We start from the raw sequence: 18,199 nt of genomic DNA on the forward strand, positions 1-18,199 counted from the left end.
AGTGCAGCCACAATTATGAGTGTATATGTGAGGAGGGAGAAGTGCAACCTCAATTACGAGTTTGTATATTTGAGGAGGGGAGAAAGATTAAGAAATGTGAAAGTTTTACAGATATTAATACAAAAAATAGGATCAAACTTTAAATCACTTATAAAAATGATTCGAAGAAGATAATTTTTAATCTAGACTTCGTTCTAGTAATTAAATAACCATACATATATGTGAAATAGGATCGTGAGTTTCAAATCCTTTGTCTTTACTTCAGGGAGGATATCATCAAATCGTATTTATGCCTTAATGTTTCATATCGATCATGTTCTTAGAGTAGTTGACGTAGAATAAAAGAATAATCTACTTTTGACTGTATTGGATATAGAACCTGCACTGAATACAAGAATGATTCATCATTGCCTTCTACAATAACGATTGTTCGATAACATTCTCACAAGATTTTGCCACAAGCATAATGAGTTGTTGAATAACATTCTCAAAAAATTTTGCCACAAGCATAATGAGTACTCATTAACCCTCTTGAACGATAATTCTCATACTCCCCCTTTATCATCAACCATGGTTACACATGATCCGCATTTAACTTCAAACCGTGGTGCATCCAACAGAGCTTTAGACGGATCCATTATGTGTGGTTTGTGAGAGATATTTGCTCTCACTATAAATCATCTTTCATATTCTTCGAATTGATCTCTTCAAATATTTACAATTTCCAATAGATTACATTAGGTCTTCAGTACATAGAATAGTTTCATCGATCATTGTTGATGGGTAGGAATAAAGACTTATAGAAGATCATTTTGTGAATCAAACGTAATGTATAGTATACCAATATGAACCACTAAATTTTGGTAGTAGTAGTAGTTAGATCATGTTTGAAAGAAGCAAAGTATACAGTAGAAAAAGTTTTGATAACCAGAAGGCAAGAGAGTGTCTTATGATGGTTGCAACTTGCAACCATGTGTAGCAAATCACATAGTTAACGTTGAAACTAAAATGGCACTTATTGTACCATGTAAATCCACCGATTTTAATGTAAAATTGCGTATGTCAATTGCTCTCCAAGAAGAAATGAATAGGATCATTGAAAATAATGCTCAAACCATGTAGAGAAACCGAGAAGAGAAGGGATCGATTTTCTCTTTTTATCTTTTTTCAAAATCAGGGACCTTTTTAAAGGAGAGATATAATCCACTTTTGAAAAAAAAAAGAAAAACTATTTTGACACTAATTTGAAAACTGTTTATAATTAACTGAGATTAATTCTTAAAATTGCTATTTTTACAAATATTTTATAATTGTGCTATATTTTTAGTTTATTTCTATATTGTGCTATTTACTATGATTTTTCAAAACTATAAGTACACATACTACCATAGTATCTAAACCTTTTTTAACATTAAATTTTTGTTTGATCCTTGGTACGTGTAAACAAATAAAAGGACGCATTTATCTAATAACTGCATTCTTCCTTTTTTTTTTTTTTATAGTTTTCATATTTACTCAAATTTTCTATCTACATCCACTTTTATATTTATCAAATAATTTTATTTTATTATTTTAATTTATTATTTACAGTTATTAAAGAATGTAATATTATAACTTATTAACACAAAACATAGAAGACAAATAAGTGTCAAAAGCACCCGAAAGGCCGAAGCAACAAAAAGATGAAAAATTGAAATCATAAAAAATAGAGAAAAAGAAAATCCGTAGTGAAACGTAACGTAAGAGAGCTCGTTGAGGCGGAGCCGAGACATGCAAAGTAAACGCGAGAAGGTTTTTTCGGTTAAACAATTAATATATATTAATAATAATAATAAAAAAAAAAAATACAAATGTGAGAAGAGAACCGCCCTCTCCTCTCGTTTTCTCCAAGCTCTCTCTCTCTATTTCTGTACTCCGTCTGTCGCTCCTCTTCTTCTTCCAGGGCTCCAGCGCTCTGTGCATTCCTCCGCCATTCCTTCTCTATTTAGCACTGTAAGATTCTCTTCCTTTCTCCTTCTTTCTCTTGCATTTGACTTCACCATTCTACGCTCCTTTTTCCAATGCTCCTTCTCCCCCTTACCCCAACTCACCAATTCTTACGTTTTCTTATTTCCATGCACCTCTCCCTATTTCCTTCGCCTTCTTCCTTCATCCTATTCCCCCCCTCTATGCACAATGCTCATTCTATTGCTGCTCTAACTCCTCTCCACCTTCATATTTTATCATTCTCCAATTCTATTCCATTTCTTCTTTCTTGGGTTTTCCCCCTTTTCATGCTTCCAACTCAGCTGCTTCTAGGGTTTCTCTTTTGCCTTATTTCCTTTGCTTTATACTCTGATTCTTTTCACTTTTTAGATTAACTGGGTCATTGCCACGAACATGTTTTTTCTCTTGCCATGTTGGATTACTGAATTTTACATCTCCTTATTCAGAATCACAACTATTACCTGCTGGATTTTTCTTTTCTATCTTCCACCCTACATTTACTTATCTGCTTCCTACCTCCAATCCCCTACGTCCACACCAACAAATTCCAACTCTTTCCCGCTCCCTTTTTCATCAATGTAAATTTGTTTTCTATCCTCATTGGGTCTCTCAGTTTTTGTATGCATTGTCTGTCTTTAAGTTATTCATTCCATCCGTTAACGTTTGGGTTGATCTTGGTTGTTTTATTTTTGTCACCTTTCTTAAATTTTGGTTGGTAAGACAAGAGGAAGGTAGAAGGAAGTTCGAATTTTTAGTGTTAACTGCGTTTTTATGTTGTTTTTAATGGAAAAATTCGTTTCTGCTAGACATGCCAAGCTTCAATTAGGTTCTTGGTTTTCACTTTTGTTTTTGTTTGTTTGTTTTTTTTTTTTTTTTTTTTGTTTTTGCAGTGCTTAGATTTGGAGAAAATTTTACGTTAATAACTAATACCTGATCACTTATTCAACTTGACGTGTTGCAGGTAGAGAACCTGTGGCACGTATTTAGTGGCCAAGTACTAGTTATGCCCCTGTTGAAAAGAAAGCCTTTTCCATTGGCTGACTCGCCCAAAGATTTGGAGAATAATGAGCTTGTCTATCAAGTTCGGTTCACTAAAGAGATTTTCCGTGATTACAAGTATCCTATCATCTATTATACTCAATATTTTAGTTGTTGTTGGTTATAAGGTGGAAAGTTTAGGAATGCTAATTTTCTAGAAATCTGAATTGTTTTGGGAGTGAGAAAATTTTAATTGTTTTTATTCCTTAACCTGCACCAGTGAGTATCTGGGTAGGATAGATCTATATCGTCGAAGAGTTTGGATGTGTAAATTCACTGGAAAAAGTAATTTGACATTTGAGGAGGCTCTGGTTTCTGAAAAATGTGCTGCAGAGAAGGTTCAACAGTTCCCAAAAGATCTTATTGTCCCTGCTCTACAGATTATCCAATATAGTAAGAATCAACTTGCTAGACTCAACAAGTTTGTGCGTGCATGTGCTTTTTTTAGTTCACTCGATGATAGGATGTTTAAATATTTGCAAATTGGAAATATAGACACATTGCCTGAAATTAGCCTTTATGAGTTTTGTGCTTGTAGATTAAATATTAGGCTATAATACGCAATTCTTCATTTTTTTCACTTTAATTTATTTTTCCAACCTTAATCTCTATTAGAAATTTTATGAGCTGAATTGGAAGAAAATTAGTATGGTATCAGTATTGCTTGTGTTATCATATCCAGATCTATATCTAATGCATGATTTGTAACACAGATATGGATTTCTGTTTCAAACCTGAACTAAATACGCATGAGTTGTTATTGAAATCAATGTGCTTTTTTTCTTCTTCCTCTTTGCTTGTTTATCATTCTTGTATTCTTGCTCCATCCAACTTATCAATTAGATCTCAATGTTTAACCTGATACAAGTCTCTCCATATGTTTTCCTTTTCTCTACTGTTTAGTACTTTCCTTTATTCACCCTCATTACCTTTTCATTTTTTTTCTCCACTTGCAAGGGCGGGCTTATTGTAAAAACCCGAGAAGCCCTAACAATTTCTGCTGGTATCACCCATTTTTCATTGCCACTTCATTGAGAAGGAAGAACTTCATGGGCTGTATAATACTGTATGGTGTTCCCCCAGTCTATTGTGCTTGGTTGCGAGTAACTCATGTGGCGTTTGAAGTAAAAAGTGAAACAGTGAACTCTTAAGAGTTATGAAGTAGGGCCCGTCATGTAAGGTGTTAATGAGATGTAAAATTGATGTTTTTTTTAGTAGTGGGTTTCTTGAACTCCTTGGGCCAAACAAGGAGCGGAGTTCACAACTCCATTTCCTCCAACTCCCACTTCCCAACTCCTTGGACCACCTGTAGTCATCTCTGTAGTCACTAGTTCAAGCAAAAAGTATTAGTGTTATTAGTTATGGGAATGTGCCATCAATGGCCTTTTGTGGAAGATGTTTCTAGGGAACGGAAGATTCTTTGAGAGGTGGGGGTATTTGGGATACCATTCAATGCAAGGGTTTTCTTTGGAGTTTTTTCCCTAAATACTTGAGATTGTGAATGTTTTTTCACTTTTTTTTTTGTTTTTTTTCTTATAAGAAACAATTACATATATTGATGAAACTACAAAAGGAGGAAGAGAGATCCCCAAACTAAAGGTGTTACAATAAATACTTCCAATTGGACAAAAAAGAGGAAATAGAATAACAGGAGAAAAGAGATACAAGTTACACCAAGAAAGGGCAATATAAAGGACATTATAAAAAAAATTCTATAAGTGTCTCCTTAGATTATTGTGAGATAATTTACTCCAAGAGACTGATTGTTGTTTGGCTGATGTTAATTGGAAGAAGTTTTTTTGTATCACCTCGATCTTTTTGGGCAGAATATAGATGGATCATCGCTTTTCCCTCTGTTTCTCTCTCCCACATCATTTTTGTTGGAGAATTGAACTTCTTCAATTTTATACTATCAAGATCATTTCATTGAAAATTGATTTCTTTGGCCATAGAACTCCTGTTTGTTTTTGATCTCATCTTTAGCTAACGCCAAAAATGGGAAGACTTTGAATGTGTATAGAAGTGTCTTGTTTTCCACTTTGTTTTTAAATTCAAACAATAGACATTTCTAATAGAAAAAAAAACAGAAGAAAGTGGAAAAGGGGTATAAATCCATTGACTATCATTCTTTGGTTTTTATGGTGTAATCTCGCCATATCCTATATAATTATGAGCTAGTTTAAATTTCGACCAATTGGGAGCCTTTCTTTTAACCGTTTGGTGTGATGAGGATATTTCATCTCCCATTTGTTTCCTTCTCTCTAGTAGTATATTTTCATCTTTCCCATAAAATAGTGATAGTAAGGACTAAAGTCAAGGCAGTTAAAAAAATTGTGTTCTCAGACATGTCCAATGCTTGCAAGAAGTGTCGGACTATGTCTCTCTCTCTCTCTCTCTCTTTTCTTAAAAAAATTTACCAACATTTTGGCAACACAGTCAAGACATGCTTTGGCTGTTTAGGGACACGTATAGGATACATTTAGAAAAAGTTAAGAAATTAGACCATTCTCTAGATTAAAGAGTCTTATTCCTATTGGAAAGTTAAGGAAATATAAAATTTCACTTAGAAAGAAACATAAACAAAATACAAACCTAGTGTGGTTTGGTCTTTGGTGATGTTTCATGTTTTACTTTGAACTTTGGTTTCAAAGGCTTTTGGTAAGTACACTCTACACATTATCTTACCTAGTTGGAAACCCTTTCTTTAGTGGGGTTTTTGTGGGCTTGTTTTCTTGTATGCCCTTGTGTCTTTTCATTGTTTCTCAATAAAAGCAGTTGTTAATATCAAAAAAAGAAAAAATAATAAAAATTTGCCTCATCATCAAGTCTATTAAGATTGAGTTGTGTCAATTTGAACATTTACTACGTTTACTGACTTTAAATGCATCAGTGATAAAATTTATAGCAAGTCAATCCAACTAATGGTTAGGATAATAGTAGTGAAGCTAAAGATATTCTTTTAGAAATTTTGTTATTTTGCTTAAGTTGGAATTGACGGGAGGACTCGTACCAATTTAAGATTTATAAAATAACTTTTATTAAATTTGAGGCTTGCTCTTCATACTACTTCGATGCATCGCCTCTTCAAGAAGCCTTTAGCATTTTAAAACATTATTTGGATCCCACAGAATGAGGGAATGATGTGAAAGAATGGTTATTGTTAGTACTTTATTTTATAACAACCTGGAACTTTAGTTTTGGAAAATTTTGGTTATGCTAAATCTAATTAGTTTCAATTCGCGGAGCTTTAGTTCAAGGAATGCTATTTCAGATGGTTCTTGCTGTCACTTTCAAATGGTAGATCACATTCTGGCATCCTCTCATCGGCTCCCTTCATGTCAATGCTTAGGATGTTTTTCTTAGCATCATAGTCTGAATGTTGTTTTCTGGCGGGAGTAGTTTTGTTTCGTATGATTGAAATTGTTTGGGCTTTTTTGTTTAGTATTTGGTTTCCTATAATACAATGATTTTTGGCCATGACTGATGGGGTCCTACCCTCTTACTTCATTTACAGGCATGTTGTCACTGAAAGATCTTGCAGACACAGTTGCAGTGAAGTTACAGGAGTGCCTGTTTGTTGGTACTGAATTGTATGGAAGGAAAGATGATCAGATTTATCCGTGCAAAATTGTCAAAGTACTTGAGAATAGTGCTGACGAAGTACAATATGAGGTCGTTTGGCTTGACAAAAATAAGAAAGTAACAGAAACTGCATTACTGAATGCAGAGGATTTAGTACAGAAAAAGCCTCCTTTGAGCAGAAGGTTTTTGAAGTCGTTCATTCGGGAATCTACATATCGCAGTGCTCCTTGGGTGCTTCATGACAAATTGGCCCAAAATCATGGAATTTCAACTGCACTTCCCCAAGAACTAAGAAGCAAAGCCTTTTTCCGTGATGGGCTTTTAGTTTGCAACAAAAAGAGGAAAACAAATGACTCGGTAATTTTGAAGCTTGAATTTCAAGTTCCTAAAGTTTATGGTATTCTCCTGTTACATTTTCTCATATTTTTCATTTATAGGAAGCAAGTGATCCGGAAAACTGTAAAAGGAAAAGCATGGAGAGGGGGAGGGTGAATGGCTCAATTGCTGAAAATGGTGCAAAGAAAGGTCTGTCAAGAACTAGCACTACCTAGGGCAGCAGAATTTCATCTTCTAATTAATCTTCAGCCTAGCAACCAAAATATTTGAGATGTATAACCTTGTCTTTTATTCTTAATCATCAGCTTTCCTTCCAGGAAACACATTTCCTTGGTTCTTAATGAATCTCTTCTTGGCTTTTGATTGTCCATTGATTTTGTCACTTCTATGTTACGAATTTTGTATTCACCATTTTTGCTTTCTTGTATCAGGAGAAGGTGGTCTACTTGACGAAGACATCAAATATCCAATTGACGATCTTTTAGTGCAGCCTGGTCCAGATGATCCAGTTTTCTCAGAACGACCTTCTCCTTCAAGGGAATTCAAAGTTCCAATGAACTGCGTTGGAGATCTTTTGATGGTTTGGGATGTTTGCTCATCATTCAGTAGGCTTTTGCATTTGTGGCCATTTTCTCTTGACGATTTTGAGCATGCTATCTATCACAAGGAAAGTAATGCACCTCTTCTCGTGGAAGCACATTCAGCATTTTTTCGTTTGCTCTTAAAAGATGATGGAGAATATTCGTCACTTGTTCAAGGAAAAAAGCGAAAGATGAAGGTTAGTACATCACATTGTCTATTTATATATTTATCGATTTATGTATTTAATTTTTTCTGTTTTTGAACCTTTTTGTTTTTCTGTTTTTGAACCTTTTTTTTCCTCCAGAAAAAAAACTAACACATACGTTTTTTTTATTGGCAACTGTTCTTTTGAAAAAAAAACCCAGATCACATTAGTTAATTGGACAGAGTACCTCTGTGACTTCCTAGAAATGATTGGGAATCCTAAATTATGTGCCAACACAGCAACTATTAAGCGAGGTCATTATGGCCTTTTGGCTACTCATGTCAAACTGGGAATCTTGTGCGAGTTGGTTAATCATTCGCTGGAATCAAATATATTCAGGGAAAAGTTGGATGAGATTATTGAACAGAGGCAGGCACTCGGAGCTACCAGGAGAGGGGAAGCCTTGGAAGAAGGCCGAAAGAAAAGAGAAGAGAAAGAACGCTTGAAATCTGAGCCCACGCCCAATGGACATGTAAATGGGCATCTTACGGACAGAGAAAAGAGTGAAATAGCCAAAACTGATCATGGTAGACGGAGTAAAGATTCATCAAAAAATAGGAATGGGATGGTTATATCATCCCAAAGTGGCCTTTCCCCTGTAAAAAGGTATCATTTTCTTCTTTTTCATGTTAAAATGGTCACTTTTCTATAGTTAGTGGTGATATTTGAGTACTTGACCGTTTTATTTCTTTATCTTACACTTTTAGTGAGGATGACCATCCTATTGCTTATTTGAAGAAAATGGCCAAGAAGCGGAATAGTGATGTAACAGCTACTTCTGCAAATTCACCGAAGGAAGCAAAGAATGATAGGATGGAATTTAATGATAAGAATACCAAAGAACAGAGGGTTTGTTCATGTTCCAGCTTTGCTCATGAGAATTTTGTTTTTTATAATGTGGAAGTGCATGTTCATACAACCGTTTATACCTTGTTTCCTAAAAATGTGTCATTGTTGTGAAACAGAGGGAATATTATGAGCGGGAGTTGGAAAAACGGTCAATAAAAACCAATCCCTTGGGTAAAGACCGACATCATAACAGGTATTGGTGGTTCCGTCGTGATGGAAGAATTTTTGTAGAGAGCTCAGACTCTAAGGAGTGGGGATATTATAGTAGCATGGAAGAGGTATCGCAGCTTTGTACTGTACCTAATTGCTCTAATACTAGTGGCTGTCCTATGATCTCTTTGTTTGATGCTCTATTCTCCACTTGACTGGACCTTTTGTACAGCTCGATACATTTATGGGCTCACTGAATTGCAAGGGGGAGAGAGAGAGAGCACTTAGCAGGCACCTTGAAAAATCTTACAGTAGAATTTGGTAAGCTGGCCATTAATAGTGTGCCATTTACAATACATTTGCTTTGCCCCTCACGTAATCATGATGATGTTCATTTAAGGGGTCATTTCCATCGTTTTACTGATGTGCTCTGCTATATACTGGAATAGATTAGAATGCAGCATGCAGTTGCGCATTCGGAGGACCACTACTTATTTAGAAAATATTGGTTGATGGTTTTTCCAATGGACCTCCTGCAAAAGCTAACATTTATTTTCACGTAATTTCTGAACTTTATCTTTGATAGCCTTGTATGTGTAAAAACACACAAGCCAATCGTATGGGCAATCCAACAAGGTATACTTTGTTATTGTGATGTCATTTGCTGCCCGTGCGTGGTAGTAACTTTTTTGTGTGCATATGGGGAGTACGCAGGTGTTTCATTCGGACAAAACATTATGATACATTTGATGAAAAAGAATGGTCCTATCCAGTGTCCATCCATAGACTTTACAATGTTTGTCACTTCCGATCTAGGACATACTCTGCATCCTTTGTTGACAAATCAAGTTGCTTGCTGTTGTTGATTTGAAGTTTCAGTTTTCTTCCAGTTATGTCATATGCTTATCTTTAATATAATGATGGAGTTGGATCTCCTGTCTTTTGGCCAAGATGTTCACATAATTATGATTCAAATTTGTATTGGCAGCCTTGAACTCAACAAGAGAACGAAGGATTTAACAAACCAAATTGCAGTGGAGGAGGCCGTGCTGCGACGATCCACTCGCGTTCGTGCTCCTCCCAGGGAAAATCCTGCTACTGCCTATCTCAGATATGTTAACAGGTGGAAGGAGGATTGATTTGAAGCTAGTTTGCGTCTAACATGATACAGTCGCATCTAGTTTCCTAGTACAGAGCATTTGTTAGGTGGGAAATGGAGAAGTTTGTTTCGATTTTGTTTTTTATTTTGATTTCCTCAACTTATCATTGGTTGTTGGAGATGCCATATAGCATGGTAACTGGGTGTGTGTGGGGGTGGGGAGAGAACTAGAAGGGATGGAGCAAATTTTTTCTGCAGCTCGTTCCATTTAAAAGCTTAACCACATGTCTTTTTTTTTTTTTTTTTTTTTTTTTTTTTTTTCTTTTTCTTTTTCTCTCTTTGAGAGGGGGGGTGTTAAAAGATGGCTCTAGGCATTCTTTATTTGTAGCATAAAACAGCTAACAAATTACTATAACATGCAAAACATATTCTGTTTACTTCATCTACAGACACGGCTGGTGGGCGGCCCGAGGAGAACTACTTGAGTTACTTGTTCTCTATAAGGTCCGCAAATTTAGAGTCTTTAAATTTTCTATTGCAAGTCTGATTCAATGTTTTGTTTTGTTTCGTTTCTAAATATCAGAAACGAAATTTAAGAATTTAAATTGCATTAGATAAAAATTTTAATTTAATTTCTAATGTATCACAAGTCTCTCGGGGATCAAAATTTTATTATATTTGTAAAATCTTTTTTACATTGTGATGTGTCTATTATTAATTTCGAGCAATATTTGCAATTGTTACTTCAATCAATTGCCAAAGTTTGAACAAGTAATCAACTTTACATGAAAGGGGAAAGTGAAATGGTAGATAGTCAGAACTTGACCGGCAAGATCATCAATGAAAAGTCACTAGGTCCTCATCTTCTCATGCACCTTCAACAAATTTACAAGATTATATTGATGGAGTTTTGAGGATAGGGGTAACCATTTGCCCTTCGTCTTGTCGGTGAAAAATGGGTCTATTAATTTAACTAAGCGTTGGAGTGTCCAAATGGGTCTATTAATTTAACTAAGCGATGGAGTGTAAGGGACTGTTTGGGAGAAGTGTAGATTTATGAAGGGTCAGTGTTATAATTCTAAGGTTAGTATTATGATAATCATAGTATTATCATAAAATTTGTGTTATGATGATAGTATAGGTTTGGATGAAAGATTACTATAGGTAATATTATTGACAATATTCGTTTGGAAGAAGAGTTATGATAGATAGTATTGTATGTGTTTGGGGAAGGATTATGATAGTAGTTCTATTATATATATATAATAAACAAATTTAATATATTTATTTTTATAAATCATATTAAGCAGTAACTTCAACCATTAAAAATCATCCTCTATTTTTTTTATTATAAAAAAGTTCTGGGTCTTCAACTTTCATTTGGCAACTTTTTGTTTTTGTTTTTTTTTTTTTATTATAATTATTTTTTTATAATTTTTTATAATATTTATTAAATTTAATGCTTATTTTCTCACAAACTTTCTACATTAAATAAAATTGACATTTGTAGTTAAATTCTAATTCTAAGAACTAAAATACCTATTTAATTTTCCTTTTCTTTTGTAGTTTTTAAACTCTAAAACAATAGTCAAAGGTAATAACAAATTATTGAAATTTATATATGCAAATTGATCAACTTAATTTTAATTTTAAAAGATAAACAAAAGAATTTTAATGGTTAATCATTTTGTTATTTTTGAAATTAAACAACGTTTCTCAACTATGAGAATGAAATTAATAACCAAAATTTAATAACAACAATAATAACAAATTTTTAAAAACTATATTTTTCTTTAAATTTCAACTAAATTTTTTAAAATATTTTTAAAGTAAGGTAACTAGTTAATAAAAAATGTTCATAAGCTAAATTTTTATAAAAGAAATAAAAATAAAAACTAAATGATTATTTGTATGAAATGGACTAAATCTTTTACTTCCTAATTTTTTTTAAAAATTAATCTTGTAAAAGTAATTATCATAAATTTCTTTTTTTTTTTTTTTTTAAATTTTACTGTTCACCCTTTATTAATATTTTTAAAAATACAATGTCGAATTAAAAAAAACTAAAATTAGAACTAAAATTTTAATATTTTTATAGGGAGGGAAAATAAAATTGTATATTTTCTAATCTTTACAAAATCTAATTAATACAAAAATAATAGAATAGAGTTGTGAAAATGAATGAATAAAGACATAATAGGTGATTATGGGAGTTGAAATGGGATAAGGGGATGAGGAATCCTAATCCTCTCCAAAACAAGAATGAGCTGAAGTTCATAAACCCTCCCCGGACAGTCCCTACAAATTCACGTCAAATTATGATATATATAATCAAAATTGTGGTTTTAATTTAATAATATATTTTTACATATTTAGAGATTGGCGATCAATTTGTTATGATACTTAAATTAAAGTAATGGAGATTTTCAACAAAGCTGAGACTTCTTGGAGTATAGATCTCATTGTTGATTTTAGAAAAAGATGTCGGATTTTAAATTTTAAAAATAGCAATTTTTCTTCATTTTTAACAAAAAGAAAAATAATTAGATTTTTATTTGAGAGATAGTTAAGAAAATTTTAAGTTGCCACAAGTTACAATCATCGAGCATAGTGATGGATTGATGGATTGATGGAATACACATTTTGTAAATTGTAATCAAAATTAGTATATGTATATTTAACTTTCAAATTTTCGTCCATCTTCATGTTTGAGAATTGAACAATGTAAATTTTATTTCCTTGATTGCTTTACGGTGCAAAAACTTGTACAAAATATTGTTTTCTACCAAAAGATATATTCACAACTTAATGATTTTGCTGAAGTGTTATTATTTAATGACTTTTTTTCATATTAAGAATATTGTGTCTAAAAATTTCTATCTTTTCCTATTAAGAATATTGTGTCTTTTTTATTTGACTACATTCTATGACTCTTTTAATTCTTATGGTCATAAATTTTTGACACATAAAAACTGTCATTTTTTTTTTTTATGAAAAATTCATAAAATGTCTGTTTTTCCCTAAAAATCGCGTGAAACGGATTTTAAAGACTCTTTTTTTTGCTACGCGATAGAAAGCCACTTTTTGTTGAAGTGGTTGGATATTAAAATAATAGAAGAAGAAAGAAGAAAAAAAGGTAGAAAGAGGTAATGATTAGAGAGTAATAAAAGATTAGAGTTAAAAGATGATGTTAGAAAAGAATGGACATGGAAAGAGCAAAGGCAAAGGGCCGCGCGGGAGAGAGTTGTCAACAATACCCTGAAGAGGATGCAAAGTGGTACACCATGCATCCATCCATCCACACATTCTATTCTACACACTTCAATTATATAATTAACGATAAAGAATTTTAATTTTGTTAGATTTAATTAAATATCCCTGAAAATACATCGTTATAGAAAATGAAAACAAAATTTTGAAAACCTAAGTCTCGGAGAAAATAGGGTTCTACTTTTATGTTTTCAGGATTTAAATACTAGAGATATATGATACTCCCCACAATGATATGATATATTGTCTACTTTAAATTTATAAGGGATGACAAATACTATCTCCTAATAAGATATAAAATATTTTATGAGATTTCCTTCCTTTAAACTGATACAAAATTTCGATCAATATCTAACTCAACATAATAATAGATAGAATAATATAATATAAAAACAAATGCATAAAAATTTTAAAGATCTATTTAACTTACAAACATAAAAGTTGTTTCTTTTTTAGTTTTATATTAATCTTTAACACTTTCATGAGTATTATGTTATTATAGTCTACTATATATGTTTGAAATTTTAATCATAATATTTGATGTCTATACAAATTATTATAACTTAATGATAGTATTATTATTTCAAATAATCTCTAAAACATTTACAACACTTTACCTTTTTTTCAATGCATTTTCTTTATATACCTTAATAATTAATAAAGTTCAATACTCTTCTCTCTTGAAAGTCTAATACCTTGTTTAGAATTGTCCCACAATTTTCACTAGTACATTTAGTTCATAATATTTTCATATTTTTTGAATTTACTTTCTATTATTTTAAAAGCTAAAATTTAGTTCTTTTCAAATCTTACTCATCGTTATCATTATCATTGGTTAATGTTAAAATTCGTTCGACAAAATATTTAACAAATATTATCTAAAAATAGTACGATGAAGATGGTTGTTTATTCCTTTTCACTACTTAGATTCTACAAAATTTCTATTAATTTTTTTCTAACTCTAATTTATAGGAGATTATGTTTCAACTTATAACAATTATAACTTAAAAAAAGAATTACTTTTCTAATTTTTTTTAACAAGAAGTAAAGATGGATTTTTTTTTAACAAGAAGTAAAGATGGAATTGAAAAAAAGAGCAAATTTTATTTGACCAAAAATAAGGGGATTCAATAGGGAGAAATATAGCTAACATATATGATGAGCATAACGAGAACCATTATTAACACTACTTGCTACTAATACTAAATATTGTTTTCAAATATGACAAAATTTTACTTTCTGTTAGCAATATTACTTTTGTGTCACATAGATGGATCATAGTTTATTGAATTTACATATCGTGGTATTTTAGTATATTTTTAAATATTTTCATTACTTTTGTCATTTAATATAAGTTTACTATGTCTAAGTTAAAGAAATTATTTTAAATGACAAAATTTAAAAAATATATACTAAATATAGCAAAATATCACATTATAGACTATTACATTTGTATGTGTCTATTATGTTATATATAGATAGAGATAGTAGTTTATGTATGGATCCATCGTAATTAAATAAAATGTGATAATTTGTGAATATTTTGGTTTTAATTTTGATATATTTGAAAAAAGTCTCAATATAATTTTAACATATTTTATCATGAATATTTTAATTTATAATTTGAGATAGAAATTTATTATTATTATTATTATTATTATTATTGAAGTTGTTGGCAGGGTGTATGGTTAGTCGATGAAGTTGGTTTATATATGGTGATCTCGGTATGGGTGTGGAATCCGAATCCGCTCCAAACTCCAATCCATCTTTTACAAAACACAAACATCTCTCGGTACTCACATATCTGTCGTCCCTCCCAAAATTTCATATGCTTTTTTTTCCCCTTTAATTTTGTATTATATAAATTTATATATGATATATATTATCCTCCATCGGTAATCTCTTATTACAATATAATATATTTTATACATGTCTAATTTTAATTTGTTGAATATAATAAGAAGTCTAGTTTACCAATATATATTCCAAAAATATATATAATGTTTGTGCCCCTAAACTAAGTAATAGTTTGAAACAGAAGTTGGTAAGTTAAGTTAGCATCTTGCATGGTGTTTTGAATAATACAGAGGAGGAGTTAAGTTAAACAGCATCTACAAACCTATCCCTTTCAGTGGAATGGGACCGGGAAGTACTGCAGAGCGCAATGCAACGTATTGAATTAATAGCTTTATATAATGACATGACATGATACTGCATGCCTTGTTGTCATTTCTGACCCTTACGTACCTTTCTGTTTCTGTCTCACACGCTTTAACTGCCTACACCAAACTTTTTACCATATCTTTCATTTTAATATATTCATTAATATGCAAAGGATGTAAATAAAATCCTGCCTGATTTATTCAGAGTAACCACCTATACTTACAATATTAACTCTAATACTCCTCTTCAAGATGGGAGTGATATATCAATGGCACCCTTTACTTGGACATCCGAAGGAGTAAGAGATGTAGGTAGTGCTTTAGTGAAAACACATGCAGGTTGCACAAGTGAGACATAATTATTATCCGCTTGAACAAAATGGCAATCAAGCTCAACATGTTTTGTTCGTCAGCAATGTGTGTGGTAGCTTCATTCTCACAGTATATCAAAGAAAAGAAGGATGTATAACCGAAAGGAATAACCCATGAAGTAGTAGCGGAATAATTAATCCACAAAAGTTTACTGGTGGTGGCTGTCAATATGCTCGGTGTGTTGTGCCTCCGCAGAACATCTTAATACTGAGGTTTGCCTTTTGACTGTCCAACTATATAATGATGGAATCACCAAAGAGAAAAAAAAAAAAAAAATGCAACCAGAAGAGGACTTCTGTGAGTTCTAGACATGACCCTCGTTCAACATCAGAGTAAGCTTTCAGCTGAAAAGAAGAGGTTGTCTTTCCAGAAAATCCCTTGTCCCAGATCAGAAGCCTTCAAATAAAGAGAGAATGAGCTAATAGAGTGAAGATAAATTTAATATAATATGTAAGACTTTCTTTACTGCAGGGTTCAAACTCAACAATATATTTTGAAACTATCTTAAATCACCTACTCAAACTAAAAAGCTTAAAATTGGGGGAAGGGTAAAAGGGAATCTAATGTGAAAGGAAAAGAAAATATATATATATATATAATTGATGTCAGCACACTGTTTTAATTTTCCCATCCATCACTGTCACTGATTCACTGATTCACTCACTCACGTGAAAATAAAACACATAATAATTAATTAATATATATTCAAACTTATTATATTTGACAGAGATGAGATGGGCATTGTGGGTACCCTCCTCTACACTCTTTAATTTGTCGTTACTTCCATGCATTATTCAAATTCTCTCCTCCGTCCTGTTATTACAATTATTAATCTATAATCTTCTAATTAATCAAAAAATAAAACAAAAAAGAATTAAGATCATTGAGAAGAAGAGGTTGGTTGGCTACTCTATATATAGAAGTGGTATGGTGTTCCCATTTTATGCTCATCATACACACACACAGCTTTAATTTTATTAGAATATTATAAGGATGATGATGATGAACAAATCCTTGGTCCCAACGCTGCTACTGCTGCTCCTCATCTTCTCTGCTTCGGGTAATTAATTAATTTATTAATTTTAGGGTTTAGTTTTTGTAATAAATTAATATTAGTTTGAAATGGTAATGATGATCATCATATGCAATGCAGAAGAGATGATGGGGGGTGGTGCTGAGGCTCGAATGTGCCAATCTCAGAGCCACCACTTCCACGGAACCTGTATACGTGACCACAACTGCGCTCTTGTATGTCGCACCGAAGGCTTCTCCGGCGGTGAATGTGTTGGTTTCCGCCGCCGCTGCTTCTGCACTCACCGTTGCTAGCTACCTACCTAATTTCTTTTTAATTGCTATATATGCTATGCTTTTTTCTTTTTTTTCTTTTATCATCTCCTCGATCGCTCCGATCCTCTTCCTATCACTACTATATCATCACCGTTATTACCTTTCCATTTCATGAATAAACATAACTACTTTTTTATTATCCAAACTCCTACCCTACCTAGCTTATAGTTCTTAATTATCCCTCAAGGTCACTTCACTTAAAATCTCTCAAGTGCATGAAATAATGATCCATCAATTCCACTGTATAAACTCCTAAAAACGGAGTCGAGGACATTTTTTTTTCTTGGACAAATTTCAAATTGATCTTAATTTTAACACACATTTAATACACCTAAAAAATGAAATTGAGAAGTTTTGGACACTAAGTCAAATTTGGGTCATTTTTAGAAGATGTTAGTCTAGGTTATTTTTCGTCCGTTTTGGATAGTACAGTTGGACTCCCCTTGAGAGCAACCTAGCTAGGTGACTTAAGTTTTACTCAAACATGTTAGGGATTCGTCCAAGGATATCAACTTAGAATATTTTTAGCCGATAATAAATAATCCTTGAAGAACAAAGGATATACACCCAATAAAAAATCAAAGAAACCGTGTAACGCCAGTTGAAGCTTAGAAAAAGAATTGAGTTTGGTGCATCTCTTTTTAGTTTTTCTTGAGTAAAATTTCAAATTTTCTTAACACGTGAACACATATTATCCAAAAATGAAGTTTCAGAAGTTTTTCATCCATGCCAAATTTTGGTCATTTTTGGAAGGTGTTAGCCTTAGCCATTTTCCGTCCGTTTTGGGTAGTACCGTTGGACTCCCCTAAAGAGCAATAACCTACATGACTTAAGTAACTCAAAACACTTCAGGGATTCAGTTTTAGTCAAATATATTAGGGATTCATCCAAGGATATCAACCTGAATATATATTTGAACCCATAATCCTTGAAGAAAAATGGAGGAAATGTAGGGTTTTGTATATATTGATATTAATTTAATCGAGAAATGGAGGAAACATCTTTGTATTCTTGTCAAGAAAAATAACATATATAAATAAGTGATATTTAATCCAGTACAAATGTGGGGTGACTAAACAAATAACAAATTTGAATGTTTACATTGAACAAATAATAAAATTTTATTTTAATTGTTACTATGGCAAAATAGAAAAATTAAAAAATATTACTAGAATTAAAAGAAAAGTCGAGATTAACAGACAGTCATAAATCCGTGCTAAA

General features: G+C 32.2%; 2 protein-coding genes across 6 annotated transcripts; both read left to right on the forward strand.

The window, feature by feature from the left end:
* The first annotated feature begins 1,845 nt into the window (after positions 1-1,845).
* LOC103499592 (uncharacterized) lies at positions 1,846-10,269 on the forward strand. 5 transcript variants are annotated; one of them, XM_008462614.3, is made up of 12 exons: positions 1,846-1,992; positions 2,948-3,102; positions 3,245-3,417; positions 6,539-6,963; positions 7,044-7,131; positions 7,374-7,720; positions 7,890-8,335; positions 8,437-8,578; positions 8,695-8,856; positions 8,961-9,049; positions 9,545-9,617; positions 9,717-9,863. In XM_008462614.3, the coding sequence occupies exons 2-11, from the start codon at positions 2,990-2,992 to the stop codon at positions 9,597-9,599; spliced, it is 2,040 nt and encodes a 679-aa protein (XP_008460836.2). In that variant the 5' UTR covers positions 1,846-1,992; positions 2,948-2,989; the 3' UTR covers positions 9,600-9,617; positions 9,717-9,863. The 5 variants fall into 5 exon arrangements, with proteins under 5 accessions (XP_008460836.2, XP_008460834.2, XP_050947495.1 ...); XM_008462612.3 differs by lacking the exon at positions 9,545-9,617 and having other exon boundaries at positions 9,717-10,269; XM_008462613.3 differs by lacking the exons at positions 1,846-1,992; positions 9,545-9,617 and adding an exon at positions 2,284-2,564 and having other exon boundaries at positions 9,717-10,269.
* Positions 10,270-16,607: 6,338 nt separating this feature from the next.
* On the forward strand, positions 16,608-17,117 carry LOC103499593 (defensin-like protein 1). The gene is made up of 2 exons (XM_051091540.1): positions 16,608-16,691; positions 16,788-17,117. The coding sequence occupies exons 1-2, from the start codon at positions 16,625-16,627 to the stop codon at positions 16,955-16,957; spliced, it is 237 nt and encodes a 78-aa protein (XP_050947497.1). The 5' UTR covers positions 16,608-16,624; the 3' UTR covers positions 16,958-17,117.
* The last annotated feature ends 1,082 nt before the right edge of the window (positions 17,118-18,199 follow it).

The sequence above is a fragment of the Cucumis melo genome, chromosome 11, assembly GCF_025177605.1.
Source record: "Cucumis melo cultivar AY chromosome 11, USDA_Cmelo_AY_1.0, whole genome shotgun sequence".
NCBI classification, from domain to species: domain Eukaryota; kingdom Viridiplantae; phylum Streptophyta; class Magnoliopsida; order Cucurbitales; family Cucurbitaceae; genus Cucumis; species Cucumis melo.